Source organism: Odocoileus virginianus, chromosome 20 (genome assembly GCF_023699985.2).
Source record: "Odocoileus virginianus isolate 20LAN1187 ecotype Illinois chromosome 20, Ovbor_1.2, whole genome shotgun sequence".
NCBI lineage: Eukaryota > Metazoa > Chordata > Mammalia > Artiodactyla > Cervidae > Odocoileus > Odocoileus virginianus.
The window spans coordinates 3139271-3161881 of NC_069693.1; the positions used below are offsets into that span (position 1 = coordinate 3139271).

The 22611-nt window shown below is 54.0% G+C and overlaps 1 protein-coding gene across 2 annotated transcripts; it reads right to left on the reverse strand.

The window, feature by feature from the left end:
* Window positions 1-5643: 5643 nt before the first annotated feature.
* Window positions 5644-13932, reverse strand: LOC139029787 (leukocyte-associated immunoglobulin-like receptor 2). Of its 2 annotated transcripts, XM_070450284.1 has the most exons (5): window positions 13269-13932; window positions 12819-12854; window positions 9611-9928; window positions 6697-6747; window positions 5644-6559 (listed from the first exon to the last, which is right to left on the reverse strand). In XM_070450284.1, the coding sequence occupies exons 1-5, from the start codon at window positions 13300-13302 to the stop codon at window positions 6393-6395; spliced, it is 606 nt and encodes a 201-aa protein (XP_070306385.1). In that variant the 5' UTR covers window positions 13303-13932; the 3' UTR covers window positions 5644-6392. The 2 variants fall into 2 exon arrangements, with proteins under 2 accessions (XP_070306385.1, XP_070306384.1); XM_070450283.1 differs by lacking the exon at window positions 13269-13932 and having other exon boundaries at window positions 12819-13218.
* Between the last annotated feature and the right edge of the window lie 8679 nt (window positions 13933-22611).

Here is a 22611-nt window from a genome sequence, read left to right on the forward strand (position 1 = left end):
TTTGGGGAGCCTGTAACAGTACAAAAATAAGAATCTAAAAGTGTAAAACCATCATGGAAACAACAGGAATAAGCGCTTTCTCTGTGGCCAGGATTCGGGCAGTTTCCTTAAGGACCAATGGAACCAGACGCCCTGGGCAGGAGGCCCTTTGGTTACCGCCCGTCTTCCCGTTGGCCTTCCGGAACGTTCTCGCATGTTGCTCCCTCCATGTGGCAGGCTGGCTCCCCTCCAGGCCCCCTCATCTGGGCTCTGCTCCCTGAGTCGGGGCAGGGGCCCAGGCCGCCCCCAGCGCCCCTTTCCCTCTCTTCCTTCCCAGGCTGCAGCCTTCGTGTCCTGGGCGTGGTTTCCTTTGTTCATCCTTCTCTCTGGACTTATGCCCAGGAGTGGGATTGCTGGTTCATACGGTAGTTGTATTTCTGCTTTTTTTGAGGGGCCTTCCTCCATACTGTTGTCCATAGCGGCTGCACCAGTTGACATTCTCACTCACAGTGTAGGAGGGTTCCCCTTTCTCTGCATTTATTATTTGCAGACTTCTGGTCAACCTCACTTGTCAGCCGGCATGCAACGAGTGCCATTCCGAGGAGGAAAAACAGTCTTAAGTCAGAGACTTTGTCCAGGGGCCAATAGGCTTCAAATGAAGGCGTTTAAAGTAGTCTGTGCTCAAGCATCAGAAAGTCCGCAGCACACGGTGCTGGGACAGCGGAGGGTGGGACGCAGCCTTCATGCGGAGGAGGTGTCCTGTCCCCGGGGCACGGCGCGGGGAGTAAGAGCGTCCCGCGCGGAGCGGACAGCGGGCGAGGGGCAGCCTGGTGGCGGAGAAGCCCCCTCCACGGAGCGTCCCCGGCCCTGCCCGCGCCTCCTGCACCAGCAGGCTTCCCAGCCGTGAGGTCCTCAGCACGGGGTTCCATGCCGCATGCCTCCAGCTCTTCAGAACTCCTTTTTAGATTTTCATGTATTTATTTGTGTCTTTTGGTTGCTTCGCATGGGCTTCCTGTTGTTGCGGTGAGCCAGCCGCTCTGGGTTGCGATGCGCAGGCTTCCTGTTGAGCAGGGCCGCTCTTGGCTGCATGCACAGGCTCTCACTGCGGTCAGCGGGGCCGCTCTTGGCTGCACACGCAGGCTCTTGCTGTGGCGGCTTCTCTTGTGCATCACGGGCTCTAGGCGTGGGCCTGGTAGTTGAAGCTCTCCGGCTTCAGCTGCTCCTTGGCGTGTGGGAGCTTCCTGGACCTGGGATCAAACCTGTGTCCCCTGCATTGGGCAGACGGATCCTTACCCACTGCACCACCAGAGAAGCCCCAGGACTTGTCTGCCATCACAGCCCGTGACGTGTCCTAGAGACCCCAGGGGGTGTGCAGGTCTGTCCCGTTCACCTCTTGCTCTAGCCTTGGGACCTCCTCTGACTGGGCCGTGCCTGCGACACCAGCACCCTCAGCACCACCAGGATCGATGGGGACAGACCCAGGTGGATGAGTCTCCACCGTGTAATCGGGGAGTTGGGGGCCTGGGGACAGCGGGGCAGGCGGCTCACACTCAACCCAGCAGGCAGACCGAGGTTTGGACTCCCACCCTCGCCCCTGGAACTGGCCCCATGCCCTGAGTGGACCCCACCATCCAAGGGAAGGATCCTTCCACTTGTGGAGTCTGGGGTCTGCCCTGGTGGGTGATGGTGACAGGAGCCCCTGGGAGTTAGGAAGCAGAGGCCGTGAGCACCTGAGCGCCTCGGCCCAGTAAGCCCCTGCGTCTGCACTGTTGTGTCCCCCCGTCCTGCCAGCCTCTGGAGCTGCTCTCACAGCGGTCCCTTCCCTTCTGCAACCGCAGCTGAGGGGGTAACCCCAGCGTCTCTGCTTTCCGAGCGTTCAGACTTAGCTTTGGGGTCTTAATAACAGCAGAGGGTTCGAGGGTCTGGCCACCCGCCAGGCCACAAGCCGAGAGGCAGCATGTTTGGAAACGCTTGAAGCTGAGCACTTTCTCCTTCTCTTCATGGTCTGGAGCCATGACCCACGCTAAACCTGATCTTCCAGAAAGGGGAGCTGTGAAGTCAACCTCTGCTGAGGAGCCGGGATCCATGGGTGAGACGGGGCTGCCCAGGGCCTTCTGAGGTCTCTGCCCGACCTCGGCCAGTTCACTCCCCGCCTGCATCTGCAGCCAGTCTTCTTTTGTCACTGCAGTCATTCATCCACCCTCCAACTTATTCCGGGCCATCTGTCTTTCTATCTGCTTTTGTGTATGTATTTTATATACCCGTGCACCATACTGTATGTGATATACATTTATAATACATACTGTACACATACTTTATAGACTACATATGTATATATAAATACATCAACATGTGTAGAGACATACATATGTACACTTGGACACGTGTGTGACTGTGTGCGCATGCATTGCTATATGTGTTGGTGACTATGATAAAGGACAGTTATCCAACTTCTGCTTTCAAAGAATGTGTGATCTGGCAAGGACAGTCATTGCGAAGAAAGACGTACAACAGATAAGTTAGATCTACAAATAGGAAAAAAGCTATCATATATTGATGATTGGTGGTAGTTGTTGTTGAGTCACTGCATCATTTGTGACCCCATGGACTGCAGCATGCCAGGCTCCCCTGTCCTCCACTACCTCCTGGAATTTGCTCAAACTCATGTCCGTTGGATTCATAATCAGTCCAACCATCTCATCCTCTGCCACCCCCTTCTCCTTTTGCCTTCAGTCTGCCCCAGCATCAGGGTCTTTTCCAATGAGATGGCTCCTCACATTAGGTGACCAAAGTATTGGAGCTTCAGCTTCAGCATCAGTCCTTCCAATGAATATTCAGGACTGATATCCTTTATCATTGACTGGTTGGATCTCCTTGCAGTCCAAGGGACTCTCAAGAGTCTTCTCCATCACCACAGTTTGAAAGCATCAGTCATTCAGTGCTCAGCCTTCTTTATGGTCCAACTCTCACATCCATCCATGACTACTGGGAAAACCACAGCTTTGACTAGACGGACCTTTGTTGGCAAAGTAATGTCTCTGCTTTTTAATATGCTGTCTAGGTTTGTCACAGCTTTTCTCCCAAGGAACAAGCATCTTTTAATTTCATGGCAGCAGTCACCATATGCAGAGATTTTGGAGTTCAAGAAAATAAAGTCTGTCACTGTTTGCACTTTTTCCTCATCTGTTTGCCATGAAGTGATGGGATTGGATGCCATGATCTTCATTTTTTGATGTTGAGTTCCAAGCCAGTTTTTCACTCTCCTCTTTTGCCCTCATCAAGAGGCTCTTTAGTTTGTCTTCACTTTCTGCCATTAGAGTGGTGTCATCTGCATATCTGAGGTTATCAATATTTCTCCCGGCAGTCTTGATTCCAGCTTGTGATTCATCCAGCCCAGTGTTTCTCATGATGTACTCTGCATATACGTTAACGAGCAGAGAGACAATACACAGTCTTGACGTACTCCTTTGCCAGTTTTGAGCCAGTCTGTTGTTCCATGTCTGGTTCTGTGGTCGCTTTGGGGAGATTGGTAGGTGGCAGGCTGAGAGGAAGGAGAAAGGCTTCCCTGAGCAGGAATTGAGCCCAGACCAGGGCAGTGAGAATGCCAAATCCTAACCACTGGACCACCAGGGACATGTCCGATTCTCACTGCTGCTTGACCTGCATACAGGTTTCTCAGGAGGCAGGTAATGTGGTCTGGTATTCCCATCTCTTTAAGAATTTTCCACAGTTTGTTGTGATCCACACAGTCAGAGGCTTTAGCGTAGCCGATGATGCTGATATTTTTCTGAAATTCCTTTGTTTTTTCTGTGATCCAGGGGATGTTGGCAACTTGATCTCTGCTTCCTCTACCTTTTCTAAATCCAACTTGTACATCTGTAAGTTCTTGGTTCATGTACTGTTGAAGCCTAGCTTGGAGAATTTTGAGCATTACTTTGCTAGCATGTGAGATGAGTCCAATTGTGCCATAGTTTGAACAATCTTTGGCATTGCCCTTCTTTGGGATTGGAATGAAAACTGACCTTTTTCCATCCTGTGGCCACTTCTGAGTTTTCCAAATTTGCTGGTATATTGAGTGAAACACTTCAAAAGCATCATCTTTCAGGATTTGAAGTAGCTCAACTGGAATTCCGTTACCTGTGCTAGCTTTGTTCATAGTGATGCTTCCTAAGACCCACTTGACTTCACATTCCAGGATGTCTGGCTCTAGGTGAGTGACCACACCATCGTGGTTATCTGGGTCATTAAGATCTTTCTTGTATAGTTCTGTGGAAACTTCAATTAAGGAGTCAGGAGGCCAGCAGGGGAAGCTCTTGGGCCTATAACAATGAAATCGCCCAATAGGAGGGTGAAAGACGCCTGGGAGGTCTCAGCCAGTGAAAGCATGGACTCTGCCTGCCACGGTCCTCCAGATACCCTGGTCCCCTCTGTAACTCATCCTTCCTCCTGCATCCAGACCTAACACTGCCACTCCTCAGAGATGAGGCACCTCCTCCAGACCCCAGACAGGAGGGGCGCCAGGCTGGGCTTTGGGAGCCTGGTGGTCAGAGGCTTGGGAAGAAAGATCAGGGCAGGGTCAGAGAGCTTAGAAGGAAAGCCCTGCCTAGAATCACGTTCCAGAAGCCTGGGGGCCCCTCCCGAGACCACAGAGTGTGGGTCAGCAGATGGGAGAGTCCTTGTTTGGTTGAAGCAAATTAGCACAAACACGATGCCTTACAACTCAGACTCATCAGCTTGTGGCTCTGGAGGTCAGAGCTCGGATGTGGGTCTCAGGGGCTCAAACCGAGGTGTCTGCAGGGCTGTGTTTACTCCCGGAGGTTCAAGGCGAGAGTCCACTTTTGTGCCTTTTTCAGCAGCCAAAGGCACCTGCCTGCCTGCCCCGGCTTGTGCCCGTTCCTCCATGTTCCAAGCCAGCTCTGCGGGCTCCCCCGGTGGTCCAGTGGTTAACATTCTGCCTTCCAGTGTGGGGGGCTCCGGTTCAGTCCCTGGTTGGGGGAGCCGAGAGCCCACATGCTGTAGGGTGGCCAGGGAAAAAGAGCCAGCACTGCCTGGCTGAGTGCTTCTCCCCTGTGTCACCTGATGATTCAGCTTCTCCTAGTCTATGGAGGCTTGTGGTTACCTTGGGCTTCCCAGGAAGGGCAGTGGTGAAGAACCCCCTGTAACGCAGGAGACTCAAGAGACTCGGGTTCGATCCCTGGGTCGGGAAGATCCCCTGGAGGAGGGCATGGCAACCCGCTCCAGTATTCTTGCCTGGAGAAGCCCATGGACAGAGGAGCCTGGCGGGCTACAGTCCACGGGGTCGCAGAGAGTCGGACACGACTGAAGCAACTTGGCAGGCACACACACATGTGGTTACATTAGCTACTGTGAACGTGGGGATGCAAATGTCTGCTGAAGTCCTGTTTTCACTGTTTTTTGTTTGTGTGCACACTTACCCAGGAGGGGAACTGCTGGATCATAGGGCGATGCTGTGTTTAATTTTTGAGAAACTGCTGTATCGGTCGTCTTCCACGCCAGTCTGCACTCCCGCCGGCAGGGCACGGGGGTCCTGGTTTCTCGTCTTGACGACACCTGTCTTTTCCCGTCTCCTCATGGCTGTTTGTGATGAGTCACCGAGGGTTTCAATTTGTTTTACTTTTTATTTTGCACCGGGACACAGCCCAGTTAACGATGGTTGTGATAGTTTCACCTGAACAGCCCAGAGACTCAGCCATACCCACACAAGCATTCACACATCCATTCTCCCCGAAGCTCCCCTCCCATCCAGGCTGCCCCGTGACGCTGAGCAGAGTTCCCTGGGCTCCACAGTAGGTCCTCGTTGCTGATCCGTTTTAAATATAACAGGAGCCACTGAGGTTTTGACTTACATTTCTTCCCCAGGACTTTTATTACAGGACCGTGGGGTCACGAGGAGATGACAGTCAGACCCAGCCAGAAAGACGGGAAACAGGATGCAGGCAGGAGCGGGGTGGGCACAGTTCAGGGCTTCCCAGGTAAGGCAGGTGACCGGTGTGGTGCCCGAGGCAGCCAGGGCCTTAGCAGCTGGGGTTTCGGGGCTCCAGGAGACGGGGTGGGGAGATGGGGTGGGAATCGTGCGCTCAGATGTGGGAAGGACGCCCAGAGGGAGGAGAGGGAGGAAGTGGGAGGCAGAGGCTGGAGGGAAGAGCCTGGAGAGAAGGGAGGTCAGGAGGGCGCGGGGGTGTGGCGAGGAGGGCCAGGCATGGAGGGGAGCCCAGCAGACAGGTGGCCGACGTGCCTGGGAGGGCGCAGGGCGTGTCCGCTTCTGAGAAGGCATGTTGGTGGGCAGGCCAGCCGCCGGCTGCGTTCACCGTGAGGACCCGGCCACGTTGGGCGCTGGGTTTCCTGGGAGATTCTCGATTCCTCGGGAATGTCCGCCCTGGGTCCCCTGGGGGTCAGTCTCTCTGGGGGGCACCCTTTGGTCTCCATTCCTGTGGTCTGCGTTGGAACCTCCCCTGGCCACGCCTGGCTTCTGCCAGAATCGCCACCAGGATCAGCAAGACCATGCCAGCCACGCCCAAGCGGACCCCGTTCTCCAGCGTGTGGTCCTGGGGGGTGTGGGCTGGAAGCAGAAGATGGAGGACGTTCACGGTCAGGTGGCCAGGATGCAGCCCTGCCCAGACCCCAGGCGCGCCCCCATGCGGCCCGGGCGCCTGCTCTTGGCCAGCCCGGCCCTGGGCGCAGTCCCCGGTGAATCACCTGTCTGGGAGCTGGAGTCTGTGGGTTGGGGTCGGCTTTCGCTGGAGCCTCCTAGGAGTCAGAGAGAGCGGATGACAGCCTGGGGCAGCCTCCCCGATTCTCAGGCTGGCCTCAGCCTCCTGAGACCCTCCCCTCGTAGGGAATCCCCTCTGCCCCTTCCCCTGTCCCTTCCACCCCCCTCCCACACCCCAGATGCTTGGTGTGTGTCCCCTAGCTCCCCTCCCCCGACCCCCCTCCCAGGTCCCACGACCAGAGGCCCCGAGGGCAGCGCAAAGATGGTAAATTCAGACCTGCCTTTGATTAAGCTCAGGGATTTAGGGCGGGGCCCCCCTGGCGCTCAAATTCCCCAGGAGTAAGCAAGTCTTGGGTTTGGAGGAGACATCACTGCTAGCGCGTGTCCACCCCGCCCCCTGGAGAAGCAGCCTCCTGCCCCCGCAGTGCAGAGGCCATGCCCGGGACTTCGGGCTTGACCATTGCTGCCCCCGCGCTCCCAGCCCGAGCTTGGCTCAGAGGTCGGGGGCGGGGAGCACCCTGAGCTTGGACGGGAGGTCTGCCCACCTCGTCCCAGCCCCTTAGCTCCTGGTTCACTTCTGTGCTTTCCCCGGTCCCTCCTCCCACAGCTTCGGGTGCCAGCATCCACCGTCCTGGGCAAGACCGGGGGAGGGCGCAGTGTGGGCAACCCCTGTGGTCCTACCCCCTGAGAGAGGAAGGATGACTCAGCTCACCTTCCTTGGGGTCTCTCCTCCTTCCCAGCATCTGGGGTCCCTGGGCCGGGGCCCAGAGCTTTCAGTGAGCAGGCCCCTAGGCACTTGTGCGGCTGGGGTGGGGTCCCTGCATGGGACCCCCTGTGGGGCTGGTGGGCGTTGGAACTCCAGGATCTGGAAGCTCCGCTAAGCTCCAAGAGGAGCAGACACCTGGGCAAGTCACCTCCCTCCAAGGTCAGAGCCTCACTGCAGACACTGCTGAAGGGAGACAGAACCAGGGCCTCCAGGTATGTAGGGCCAGGGAGGGAGGAGGAGAAGCGTTCCATCAAAGTGCTGGATGGAAGGTGAGCAGGCGTCCACTCAGACAGTGGGGTGGGGGGCGCCCTGAACCCAGTCTCACTGACAGGGAGGCGGTGGCGGGGGGGCAGGACAGACAGACAGACTGAGGACTCAGTACGGCTAGTTCTCATCCAAAGCACGTGTCAGGAGTCACTTCCCCTCAGAGGGCACAGGGTGTGCCCTTGACCCACATCCCTTCAAGGTTGCGCGCAGCGTACGTCCACATCATAGAGAGTTTAACATACTCTGAAACCGTGTGCACATGTTTATGCACATATGTCGTTACAGAGCCAGCTGCAAACACGAGGCCAGAGAGGAAGGACACCTTTGCTCCTGGTGTTTAGCTGCTAAGCCATGTCCAACTCTTTGCGACCCCATGGACTGTAGCCCGCGAGGCTCCTCCGTCCATGGGATTTCTCAGGCAAGAATACTGGAGTGGGTTGCCATTTCCTCCTCCAGGGCATCCTCCCGACCCAGGAATCAAACCCATGTCTCCTGTATCGGCATCTTTGTCTTTACCACTGAGCCACCAGTGGATCCCAGGGAGATCAAGCCAGTCCATCCTAAAGGAAATCAACCCTGAATATTCAATAGGAGGACTGACACTGAAGCTGAGGCTCCAGTACTTTTCCACCTGATGCAAAGAGCCAACTCATTGGAAAAGACCCTGATGCTGGGAAAGATTGAAGTCAGGAGAAGGGGACAACAGAGGATGAGATGGTTGAATGGCATCACCGACTTCATGGACGTGAGTTTGAGTACGCTCTGGGAAGTAGTGGAGGACAGGGAAGGCTGGTGTGTGGCAGTCCATTGGGTCACAAAGAGTCTGACACAACTTAGCGACTGAACAACAACAACAATCTATGTAGGTATATGTATCTTTGCAAATACACACACACACACTTCCCCTTGACGCTATCTCTCACACTGTCGGTGTCTCTGGGTCTCCCCCCAGGAGACCGCTTCCTTGAGCGTCCGCACCTCCTTCCAGGGTACAGAGCTGGGAGAAGGTGGTGGGGGCCCCGTGCTCAGAGAATCTCAGTCCCTGCCCCCTAAACCCGGGCCCACCACCCCAGCAGAGCCCCTTGGAGTGGATGCCCCAGGCTGAGGCCTGCACCTGCCCCCCCCCCAAGGAGGGGGCCAGTGAGGGGGCGCTGAGGTCCCGGGCTCCTGCTAACAGGCAGAAGCAGCGCGGGGCCTGAGCTTCGACCTGTCCCACCCAGCTGGCCCCCTGCTCCACCTCTCAGGTTGAGGTGATGCCCTCTGGACTCCAAGGAAGGGGGGCAGGGGGACGTGGGGACAGAGGATAGGCATGCTCTCTGCTCCCACTGCTCTGAGGAGCTGTGCGGTCCCTGGGAACACCTTTCTCCCTTCACTGCAGTCGCGCCATGCAGCTCTAGTGTGAGGAATATGGGGGGGGGCCGCCTCAGCTGCCACAAGGGCAGGGGGTCCTGAGGGCTGACCTCACCGAGAAGGACCACTGTGTACCCACATTTCCCCCAAGGGCCGTGCAGGGTCACGGGGTCTGGAGAAACCAGATACCTTCAGGCCTCAGTAGGGCCGTCCCAGACACACTCAGGCACCCCATCGCGTTTGTGGGGCGGCTGAGTCAGGAGAGGAGACATGGAGCTCTAAGGGAGGAATCTTCCCTCCTGCCCGCCTCTGTCCCGAGAGCGGTAAGGGTATCCCCTATGGTCCCCACTCCGTGTGCCCCTCTGATGCTGGGGCTCAGCGTCCAGGCCCCCGTGATGCCCGCTGAGACCAGGCTTGGGGAGCTGAGCCAGGCGTGGAGGCGGGGGATGCGTGGGCAAAGGGCTCGGGGGTGGGGGTGGTGCTGGTGGGCAGAGGGCGCAGCGGGGCCCCGGGCATACCTGTGGGCAGGGCAGAGACGGCCTCCTCGGTCCCCTCCAGGCTCAGGTCCTCGCTGCGCTCAGACCAGCCGGACTCTGTTTGATAGATGCAGCGATAACGCCCGACGGCGTCTTCACGCAGGGCGGTGATGTGGAATCTGGCCTCCGTCTCCTGTTCACCTCTGGACGTGACAGCCACATCGCTGTAGTTGTATTTATTGTCCGTCTCCAGGCGGAAGGTCGTAACCCCGGCAGGGCCCCTGCACACGATGCTCACCGGCCGCCCCCAGGGCACCACGGAGCCCGGCTCAGCTGAGATGGAGGGTCTGGGCAGGGTCCCTGGGAGGGGAGAGCAGGACCCCACAGTCTGTCCTGAAGAGACTAGCACACGACCGCAGTTCTCTCATCTTAGTGGAGAATCAGCACACGACACAACCCACTCACCTTAGTGGAGAATCACCACAGGACACAACCCACTCACCTTAGTGGAGAATCAGCACAGGACACAACCCCCTCATCTTAGTGGAGAATCACCGCACGACACAACCCACTCACCTTAGTGGAGACTCACCACACAGCACAACCCACTCATCTTCGTGGAGAATCACCACAAAATACAGTCCAATCATCTTAGTGGAGAACACACTCATTTAGTGGAGAATCAGCACAGGACACAACCCACTCATCTTAGTGGAGAGTCAGCACAAAATACAGTCCACTCATCTTAGTGGAGAACACACTCATTTAGTGGAGAATCAGCACCCGACACAACCCACTCATCTTAGTGGAGAGTCAGCACAGGACAAAACTCACTCATCTTAGTGGAGAATCAGCACACGAAACAACTCACTCATCTTAGTGGAGAATGAGCACAGGACACAACCCACTCATCTTAGTGGAGAGTCAGCACAGGACACAACCCACTCACCTTAGTGGAGAATCAAGCACACGACACAACCCACTCACCTTAGTGGAGAATCAGCGCAGGACACAACCCACTCATCTTAGTGGAGAATCAGCACAAAATACAACCCACTCATCTTAGCGGAGAATCACCAGAAAATGCAGTCCACTCATCTTAGTGGAGAATCAGCCCAAAATACAATCCACTCATCTTAGTGGAGATTCAGCACAGGACACAACCCACTCATCTTAGTGGACAATCAGCACAGAGCACAACCCACTCATCTTAGTGGAGAATCACCACAAACACCATTCTGTCCTTTTAGTGGAGAATCACCACAGCATAATTCTCTCAGTGGAGATCACCACACGACACAATTTACTCTCTCGCTTCTTTTTCTTTTTGGAAACCTGCAAAGTTGTACAACCCTCACCACAATCCAGTTTCAGAATGCTCCCATCACCCCCGCAGTTGACAGCCCCACCCCCACACCCGCCCCAGGAGCAGGTGAATTCTCGGCACCGTGGTTAGTTTCCCATTGACGTAAGGACCCTGAGACTTGGTCACATCTCACTCAGGGTGACCTGGGAGGTGACAGAGCAGCTGGGGGCCTGGACATGTCTGCTGGGGGTGGGGGGCGGCTCCTTCCATGCCCACGGCCACTCCTGGGAGAGGGGGAGGGGACACAGGTGGGAATGACTGGGTCATTCCTGGGACGAGGAAAGCAGGATTCTGAGTGGATGGGAGTGACCTGGGCTGGGTCTGAAGGGAAGGGCAGCTGCCTGTCCTGGGAGAGATCGTGTGGGTGAGGGTCATGAATTGCAGACTGTGGAAGTGTAGGGGGTGTGTCTGTATGCATGTGTGTGTGTATATGTGTGGGTGTGTGCAGGGGTGTGTGCGTGGGTGTGTGCAGGGGTGTGTGCATATGTGTCTATGTTGGTGTGTGTATATGTGTGTGCACGTGTGTCTGTATACAGGTGTGCACATGTGTGTGTGTTTGGGTGTGTGTACGTGAGTGCGTATGTGGGTGTGTGTGGGCAGATGCGTGTGTGTACGTGTGCGGCATGTATGTGTGTGTATATGCAGGTGCATGTGCGTGTGCAGATGCGCGTGGGTGTGTGTGTGTGCACGTGTATATGTGAGCGTGTGTCTGTATATGTGTGTCCAGGGGTGTGTGTGCGCACGTGTATATGTGGGTGTGTGGATGTGTGTTCACATGTGTACATGTGTGCACAGGTGTATGCGCATGCATGTATGTGCGTGCGCGTGCGCACGTGTGTACACATGTGTGCACAGGTGTATGTGCGTGCATGTGTGTGCATGTGTGTGGAGTAGTTGGAGCACAGGTCTGGTCCCACATTCCCTGGCGGGTGAAGGTCAGTGTCCAGGGTGAGTCTGCAGAGACCATCCTTGGGTTTTCTCAGTATTCTCTGCCTCCATCCCAGTGTACTTCCGTGTCCTTGTCACTGAGGCTTCTGGAAACCCCACGTATCTCAACTGGGGGCGCGGTGGGGGGTGTGGTGGGGGCTTGCAGCCCTGAAGCAGGAAGTTGGCCTCAGAGTCAGCGAAGTCCCCACAGAGGCAGGGGCCGAGAGCTCACTCCTCACCCCTCACCCCCTTCCTCTTTCTTTCCACCACATCTAGTCTTGTCCATCATCCATCCGTTTACTGACACCTCCATGTGCCTCTGGTTCCACAAATACGGGAAACACCCCGGCGCCTGCCCCCTTGGGGCTGACAGTCCAGAGGGACGACAGACGTTCACAAACAATTGTGTGAACCCATGGGTACGGGGCGGTGATGCGTGCCCTCGGGGTGAGTGTGGCAATCTCGGGGAGGGGGGCAGACGGGAGGCCGAGCTGCCCCCCCAGGGGTCGAGGGAGGGGGTTCCTGAGCTGAGCAGACCTGGAGGACGGTCTGGGCTGAGGGGCAGGGCGGAGGGGTCACTGTGGGGAGGGCCGGGCTGGGCGGGGAGATTCAGAAAGTGAAAGAAAACCCAGAGAGCGGCCAGCCTCACGGGGGAGTGCAGTGGAGGCTGGAGGCGACGGCAGGCCGTCTGCCAGGGCAAGCGCTGTTCTCTGCAAGGGGCTGCGGGGGGCGGTCTGGGCTCGCAGGGGGCGAGCTCGCGGGCTCAGCCTGTCCTGAGGGTCGGGTCATCCCTGCGGGGCCATCGAGGGCAGAGAGGAGACAGGGGAGACCCAGGCCAGGGTCCCGCACTGGGGCTGTTAGCGTCTCGGGGTATAAGCCAGGGCCCCCAGACCCCAGGGTCCGCTCCGCTCTCATCGAGGTCCGCCTTGGGGAGACGGGGGTTTGGGGGAGACTCACCCTGCTGAGTGCAGGCCATCTGGGCCAGACAGAGCGCTGGAAGAGAAGCGCTAGTGAGAAGATGCCCGCCTCGTGGTTTCCTCATGGGCTGCAGTTCCGGGGCCTCGAGGAGCCGTGGGGTGTGTGGGCGTCTTCCCATGATGTCCCAACGCAGCCCCCTCCCCAACATTACGTCTGAGTACAAGCCGTCTCCTCGCTCTGAAGTAATCTCAGACAACCCCAGCCCTCCTCCAGGCCAGCCCGGCTCAGTCTGCACTCACCCCACACCCGACCCCACGTCCAGGACCGAACCTTCCCCGTCACTTAGGTCTGGGCCAAAGCTGAGGCCGCCCCCAGGGATGGAGCGGGAACCGCGTTGCCCCCCAGGACCCTGGCGTCTCCTGGGCTGGAGTCAGGGCTGAGCGGAGCCCCTCTGCCCCTGGAATCCGGCCCCGGCACCCCCGGACTCACCCAGGCCCAGGAGGGTGGAGGGCCCGGGCGCCATGGCCCAGCCGTGTCCGGCGTGTCCCTGAGTCGGTGCCGAGGGACGGAGCCTGCAGCCCGCGGGAAAAGGGGAAGTGCCGCCGGCCCTTCTGGGGCCGTTTCCACAGCAGCAGCCTCACACGAAGGGGAAGGGCGCCCTCCCCGCCCGGCACACTTCCCGCTAAGGGGCCGCAGCGCCCCTCAGCCGTTCCTCCTCTCGTCTGGGTTCCCTCGAGGTTCAGCTTCTCTGGGGTGCACCCCGAGGGGGGAGCCCCGCTCTCCACCCGTGAGCAGAGCACACTTTGTGCAGCACGCCGACTGGACCGTCGGTCCCGACTCCGTTCTTGGGCAAAGAGTTACATCACTTTATGCCAACGGTTCCTCGTATTGAAATTGGAGAACCCGACATCCTCCTCTGAATGTTTAATATTGTGATATATGGTACATTCCCGGAGGGATCGAGTGCATTAAAAATATCTTATCACGTGGGTTCTCTGCCCATTTCCCAGGCGGTGCTGGGACCGGGGGAGGCGGGGCTGGCCCGTGAGCACACACAGAATCCCAGAGCTGAGTGATGGGGAGACAGACCTCGGGACCTGGCCCTGGGCTTGGCACCCGGTGGGGCCCCCAGCTGGGTGCTGAAATGAGAGCAGGGCCGGGGGATGGGAGGGCGTGCGCGCACATGGAGCCCGCAGGACAGGAGCCCCGTCGTGGAATCCCCTGGACGGAATCCCTCCGTCCCGAGGCCAGGGAACAGCTGCTTCTCCTGGGATGAGCTCTGCCAGACGGTGATGGCAGTCTCCACAGCAGCCGGGGCTCAGTCTCCTATTAACTGTAGCCTAGTTCTGTCTGAGGGTCTGTGCTCCAACCCTGGACTGGGGAAGGGGGCGTGGAGAGGATGCGGTTTGGGCTGAGAAAACCTGGCTGTCTGTTGGCAACGAGTACAGTTTCTCACTGCCCCACTGAAATGTCTTTATTTCCCTTCCAGTTTTGAAGGCTGTTTCCTCGTGTCCTAGAGTTCTAGGTTGGCAGTTAGCTTTTTCAGCACATTAAATATGGCATTAATCACTTCTGCTCAGATAAACTGTACCTCCTCTTGTTACTCCTTTGAAAATTATGTGTCTTTTCCCCTATGCTTTTAAGGTTTTGTCTTTGGATTTTTCAGCAGTTTTTCACTGATGTGTTCCTGTGTGTGTGAGTGTTGACTTTTATTGAAGTATAATACACAAAAAATTGCACATGTTGAATGCACAGCTTGGTTAATTTTCACAAATTGAGCACTCACGTTTTCCAGTAACTTCTCTTGAAAGGTAATGACTTTGCTGACTTCAACAGCACGGGTTAAATGTGCGTGTTATGATTCTTTATCTCAGTGTGAATATTCTCGGCAGCCTCTGTGTGTGTGTGGGGGGTGAGGGGCTTCCTCTGCCCAACTGAATATTTTAAGATTTGTCCAACACCCTGGGTGCTGTGGAGTATTTTATTGTGTGAATCACCACCACGCGTACATCCCCCCAGTGTAAAGAGGCATTTGCTTAGCTTCCAATTTATGTTAGGATGGAAAGTGTTGCTTTGAATGTGTTAATTCATGTTCAGTGGGGAGCGTATATGTGCGTTTCTGTTGAATAAACCTCGGAATGTAATTGCCGTGTGTTGTGCTGTGCGTTTATTCAGTTCTAGTAGGCACTTCTGAATATGTTTCGCAGTGATAGCATCAGTTCACACTGAGCATTCTGGTTACCCCACATCCTCACCCGCCCCTCCGCTTTCCCACCTTTTTATTTTTGCCTTGCTGTGAGGGGCAGTGGTACCTTTGTGGTTTTACTTTGCATATCTGTGGTAACTAATGAACTTGTGAAACTTTCCATCTGTCCTTGGCCATTTGGACATTAATTTTATTTTTGCGAAATGTCTATTTGAATCATTTTCTCATTTAAAAATTTGGTTAACTAACTTTATTATTATTATTACTTTTACTAAATAATGGGATGCTTTTCTCTTATTAGGCATGTGACTTTTTGTCAGATGTGTTTATTGTGGATATTCCTATCTAGTGGAGGTTCTTTTTTTTTGGCCACATGGTGTGTGGGGATCTTAGTTCCAGAGAGCCAGAAACTCTGCCCCCTGAAGTGTAAGCACAGAGTTGTAACCACTGGACAAGCAGGGAAGTCTCCTCATTTATCTTATTGAAATATATCTGATGTGCAGTGTTCTGTTAGTTTCAGGTCCACCTCATAAGGATTCTGTATTTGCATATGTTCTGAAATGAGGACCACAGTAAGTCTGGTAACCATGCATCCCCACACAGATTTATTACAGCATCACTGACTGTATTCCTCACGCTGCAGTTATATGCTCGAGACTTATCTGTAACTGCATGCTTGTCCTCTGCAGTGCTTTGCCCTCCAGGCCCCCTTCCTTCCTGCAGCCACCCATTCACTCTGTTTTTTTGGGTCTCTCTCAGACTCTTTTCTTTGTTTTGTATTTTAGATTCCATGTATGAGATCACACAGGAATTTGTTTTTCTGTATCTGACTTGTTTCACTTAGCACAATGCCCTCTAGGTCCACAAATGTTGTTACAAATGCCGAGATTTATACATATATACACACATATGTATAAAACATTATTACTCGGTCATAGAAAAAGTGAAAGAGCCTGTCTGTGCTCCTCCTGGTGGAATAACATGAAGTTGACAGGAGAGTTTGTGCTTAGTCACTCAGTCGTGTGTGACTCTTTGTGACCCCATGCACTATACAGTCCATGGAATTCTCCAGGCCAGAATACTGGAGCGGGCAGCTGTTCCCTTCTCCAGGGGATCTTCCCAATCCTGGGATCAAACCAGGTCTCCCGCATTCCAGGCTGATTCTTTACCAGCTGAGCCACCAGAGAAACCCCAGTTATAAAAAACAAGAACAATATAGGTATAAAGGATTATTAATCACAGAAAAGGAGTGCAAGAGATTCAGACATACACTACATCTGCTTTGTCCATTCATCTGCTGAATGCTCAATTAGCTGTTTTCATATCTGGACTATTGTAAATAATGATGCATTGAGCATCATCATGCATATATCCTTGTGAATTGGTGTTTTTGTTTTCTTTGGGTCAACACCAGAATGGACCTTGACTGGATCACGTGGCAGCCTTATTTTGAATGTTTTGAGGCACCTCTGTGCTGTTTTCCACAGTGGCTGCCCCAGTTTACATTCCCCAACAGTGCACATTTTTGTGCACCACCACAGTGATTTGTGCTGAAGTATGTTTTTGTGACACTACCATACTGATCCAATCACTGTAATTTTGTAGTATAGTTTGAAATCAGAGTGTATAATCCCCCCAGTGTTATTCGTCTTTCTCTTTTTTTTTTTTTTTGCCATTAGGGGGTCTTTTGTATTTCCATAGAAATATTAGAATTGTTCATCTCATTAGTGAAAAATCCCATTGGTATTTCAATAGGGATTGAATTGAATCTGCAAATTGCCTTGGGTAATAGTCATTTCAACAATATTAATTTTCAAATCCATGAGCATAGAATATTCAGGAACCTCTCCGGGAATGCCAGCCCTCCACACTTCCCTCTGCTAAGCGCCCACCTATCGCCTGTCTGCCTGGGGTCAGGGTCAGGCCAGCTTTTAGGGGAAATACACCATTCTAACTGTGGTCATTAATTTATGTGTCAACCTGCCTGGGCTAAGGAGCCTTCAGTGCTGGTAAAAACAGAATTTCTGGGCGTGTCTGCGAAGGAGACTCTGGAAGAGATGAGCTGAGAGAAGGGGTCCACCCTCACAATGTGGGCGGCTCCACCCCATCCCCTGGGGGCCCCACAGACCGAGCAGGGGCAGGCGGTGCATTCCCGCCTGTTCTTGCGCTGGGACGCCCGGCAGCTCCGGCCCTCAGACTCAGACCCCTGGTTCCCGCCTCCCCAGCCCCGGGCCGGGACTGCCACCACTGCCCTCCGGGTCTCGGCCTGCACACCCGCGCTGACGCCGTCACACACCCGCGCTGACGCCGTCACACACCCACGCTGACACCATCACACACCCACGCTGACGCCGTCACACACCCACGCTGACGCCGTCACACACGCACGCTGATGCCGTCACACACCCGCGCTGACGCCGCCACACAGACACTGATGCCATCACACACCCAACTGACACCGTCACACACCCGCGCTGACGCCGTCACACACGCACGCTGATGCCGTCACACACCCGCGCTGACGCCGTCACACACGCATGCTGACGCCGTCACAGACGCACACTGACGCCGTCACACACCCGCGCTGACGCCATCACACACGCACACTGACGCCGTCACAGACGCACACTGACGCCGTCACACACCCGCGCTGACGCCGTCACACAGACACTGATGCCATCACACACCCAACTGACACCGTCACACACCCGCGCTGACGCCGTCACACACGCATGCTGACGCCGTCACAGACGCACACTGACGCCGTCACACACCCGCGCTGACGCCATCACACACGCACACTGACGCCGTCACAGACGCACACTGACGCCGTCACACACCCGCGCTGACGCCGTCACACACCCACGCTGACGCCGTCACAAACCCGCGCTGACGCCGCCACACAGACACTGATGCCATCACACACCCAACTGACACCGTCACACACCCGCGCTGACGCCGTCACACACGCACGCTGATGCCGTCACACACCCACGCTGATGCCGTCACACACCCAACTGACGCCGTCACACACTCTTGCTGACGCCGTCACACACGCATGCTGACGCCGTCACACACCCGCGCTGACGCCGTCACACACCCACGCTGACGCCGTCACACACCCACGCTGACGCCGTCACACACCCAACTGACGCCGTCACACACCCGCACTGACGCCGTCACACACGCCCGCGCTGACGCTGTCACAGACGCACGCTGACACCACCACACACGCATGCTGACGCCGTCACACACTCAACTGACGCCGTCACACACCCATTCTGACGCCGTCACACACGCACACTGACGCCGTCACACACCCGCACTGACGCCGCCACACACCCACACTGACGCTGTCACCCGCTCTCCTGGGTCTGCACCTCCAGAGGGCGGTCCTGGGGCGGACTCTCCACCTCCTGAACCCCGAGAGTCTATTCCTGTGATGGTCTCCTTTCACAAATCCCCATACAACCGTGTGACGACCTGTTGGTCCTGGAGAGTCCTGAATAATACAGGAATAGTGGGAAAATAACAGAGAGGAGCAGAGAGAGGCAGAGAATGAAACAGAAACTGCACTCGAGAATGGAAGCGGAGGAACCAAAGATGAAGACTCCCGAGTTAGGACGCAGATCTCTGCAGGAACTAACCTCCAGTGCAAATAAGAAATGAAAGATCAGTACCAATAATTGTTGGGAGCCGCCAGGATGCACCCAGTCCGTGACAAGGTCATGGGACAAGAGAGGAACCTGCAAGGCAGCTCTTCCCCTCAAGATTGTCCCAGGGGCCTGGTATGTCCCTTTCTTCCTTCTGTCTTACTGTTGTTGGGCTTTCTATTAATTTTTGGAAATTATAATATATAGTAATAAGGCCTCGCTGGAAAAGTCCAAGCCTTTTTGGAAATGCTCAAGATTGCTCTGGCACAGGACATGACCATAAACATCAAGTCAGAAAAGAAAAGGCCACAGGTATAGTTTGGCTGCTTGCTTAAAAGATTATAATGTTCTAGAATAGAAAAGAGTAGAGGTGTTTAGATTTAGAAGTAGATATACTGCTTTAGTTTACTTGCTCCTTGGTTGAAAGGGTTTTCACTATTGCTATTTCCTTGCTGCTATTTGTTCATTGTTTCCCTTTCTTTAAACAACATGGGATATTATGGGTGTTTTTGTAAAATTAGAAAAAGGGGTATATAGGATTTTAATAGAAGATTTATATTAACCAGCTTCACTGCCATTATCTCACTATTAATAGAGGTGTTTTGCTGCTTTAGAGGTGTTTTTAATAGTTAATCATTGTAAATTGAGATTTTGTGGTTTCAGGTAAAGAAAAATATCAGGTTTTTCTTATGGTACTATTTTCAGAATTGTCAAACATGTTACTGTGACCCTTCCCATGTATTGTTTTATTGTCCAAAGAATTTACATTATACCTGAGATTTGTGGAACATTGTTTTTGTTAGAGTGAGAATGTTAGGCCATTGAGGCAAGAAGACTATGCATGGGACATTTAAGTTTAAATCCTGTAATCGGAAACGTTGTAGATGAATGCTTAGGGGAGAAACATGGGGAAAAAAATATTGATGGAAGCACAAATCAATATCTGATGTAATATGTGGTGACTTAAGGGGGAGGTAACATTCATTCTATAAAAACTGAGCTATCCTAAAAAAAAAAAAAAGCTACCCCTTCTACGCAACCGTCTGTGTGTGTGTGTCTGTCTGTCTTCTTCCTCGCCGACGCCACTCATCCCTTGGGTACTCCTGGTCCTGCCGGGGCTGGACCTCGGCAAATAACGAGTTGGGGGCTGGGCACCCTCCTCTGAGCCAGGACAGAAACCTCCCGGCTGTGGAGATACAGCCCGCCATGCGGTCAGGGCAGGTCAGGTGTCCACGTGGGTCTGTGGCCCCGTCACTCAGAGCTGGCCGACCTTGGGCAAGTTACCTAATGTTTCAGTCCCTCGGTTCTTGCAGAAAAGTGGAGAAGAGAGTAGGACATTCTGTGGAGGGTTCTACCAGGGTTAAATGTGCCAATGTTTGCACAGAACTAAAATAGCCATGGTAGGAGCTGGCTGAGGAGCCTGGAGAATCCCGTGGACGGGGAGCCTGGTGGGCTGCTGTCCATAGGGTCGCACAGAGTCAGACATGACTGAAGCGACTTAGCAGCATCAGCAGGAGCTGACTGAATCTAGGATGAATTGTTAAAATTTGCTTCAGATGTATAAGGACATTTTAAAATACCAGACCTGTAACAGGCATGCAGGTTTCTTGTCTGTGCTCATTCATGTCTGAGTCTGCGACTCCATGGATGGTATCCTCCAAGCTCCTCTGTCCGTGGAGTTTTCCAGGCAAAAATACCGGAGTGGGTTGCCATGCCCTCTTCCAGGGGGTCTTTCCGGCCCAGGGATCCAACGGGAGTCTCTTGAACTTGCTACATTGTTAGGCTGGATTATTTATGTTCCTATTAAAAATAATAAAAGACGCAAAAATTGCGAACTGAACTCTGCTGTCCCCTAGCGGGATTTGAGGGTAACGTTCCCACTTGCACTGAGCGGGAACCGCAGGTCTGACTGTACAATTAGCAGGACAGTGACCACGCGTGGGATCGGAGTTCTCCTGGTGGGGGGCTCCTGGTGACCCCACATTCTTGGCGGCACCGCTGGTCCGGCTCCGGGGCCGTGGTCATGCGAACCCCAAGGATTTCTTTATTCAGACAGCGTGGAGCGGCCTCGTTTAGAAGCCCTGTAACTTCAGCAGTGACGCGAAGTGACCAAGTGGGCAATTGTGGCTGGAACTGAATCTGTGGGAAGTGACGTTAGGAAAGAACGCAGAGCCCTGGGAGAGGAAGGAGGGGATCCGTTCCTGTAACACGTACGTGAGGTCCGTCCACGTGTCAGTGATGGCGGTGGGGATGTGGGTGTGGGTGGGGGTCAGGGAGAAAGGTATGAGATCGCCCAGGTGTGGATTTCAGAGAGCGCTGGGCGGGCTGACATCGTGCACGAGGAATGGAAGATGAAGCTCTGACTCAGGCAGAGACGGGGGTCTGCTTTCTGCGCATCCAAGGCCGGGTCACCCCTTACCCATTCTCACGGTCAGAATGTGTGTTTCAGCTGTGTAATTATTACAGCCAATAGACCCCCAAAGTCTAAGACTTTGATAGGAATTAATTCCTCCCCTCAGTAAACAGGTGAAGCTGATTCCGGCTCAGCACGGTGGTGATTTAAAATATTGTGTTATTTTTAAAATGTGAGGGATTGCGAGGGAGCCATTAGGAGACGCCTGGCTGTTGAAAAGATATTTTGCAACTCACAGTTCCCAGGAGGAGGGGGCATGGGTGCCACCCACCAGGGTCACATGAGGAAGCTCCAGAGACAGAAAGGAGATGGAGTGAGAGGGGAATGTGGGCAAGAGTCTTTACTGTGGTTGCCACAAGAAGGAATGGACAAAAAAAGGTAAGCAGCTTCAGATTGGCTGGTTTAATGATTTCAGCGGGTTGTGGGGTGGAGGAGGTGTCCCTCGTTGGCCTGTACCTGGCTCCGGAGTGTCAAGGGCAGGTGGATAGTGGCCCAGACTGTGGAGGCCCGTAAAAGAGGTTATGGGGGTGTGGACTCTGGATTGACTGGTTTGTGGTTGATAATTGCTTGGCTGGGTGGTAAAGAATCCCTCTGCCAAAGCATCAATTCTTCAGTGCTCAGCTTAAAAGAAAAAAAAAAAAAAAGAATCCCTCTGCCAATACAGGAGACTCGGGTTCAATTCTTGGGCTGGCAAAGCCCCGTGAAGAAGGCAATGTCAAACCACTCCAGTATTCCTGCCTGGGAAATCCCATGGACAGAGGAACCTGGCAGGCTACAGCCCATGGAGCTGCAAAAGAGTCTAACACGACTTTGCAACTAAAAGACAACAGTTTGATAATAGCACCAGGAAGAGGATTCCTGCTAAGAAGCGGCTAGGGAAGTAGGGGGCTGGGGAGGAAGAGGGAGGCAGGAGGCCAGAGCAAGTGACTCAGACATATTATTGGCTCATCCAGGAATAGGTGTGTCCAGTTTGAACCCTAAAATTAAAAGTCCAGTTATTTTGCAGGCAAAATGAATTTAGGAACGGCTGAGGAATTGCAATTCAGGACATTCAAACTGTGGCAAACCAGCGTCAAGTCTAGAGAGCAACGGAGAGGAATGTTACTTTATACAGAAAAAATGAGGATGCTTGAAGGGATCTGTTAGAGAAAAGCAAGCTATGCAGGTAAGATGATTTCTCATTGGCTGGAATGTAGCTGTTTCTCATGAATGGACTGTGGCTGTTGCTGATTGGCTAAAATTTCAGTGATTCTGATTGGCTCATCTGTGGCTGTTTCTGATTGGCTGGTCTGTGGCTGTATCTCATTGGCTGGGCTGTGGCTGTTTCTCATTGGCTAAAATTTTGCTGTTTCTCATTGGCTCATCTGTGGCTGTTTCTCATTGCTAAAATTTTGCTGCTTCTGATTGGTTCATCTGTGGCTGCTTCTGATTGGCTGGACTGTGGCTGTTTCTGATTGGCTAAAAGTTCACTGTTTCTGATTGACTCATCTGTGGCTGTTTTTCACTGGCTGGTCTGTGGCTGTATCTCGTTGGCTGGGCTGTGGCTGTTTCTCATTGGCT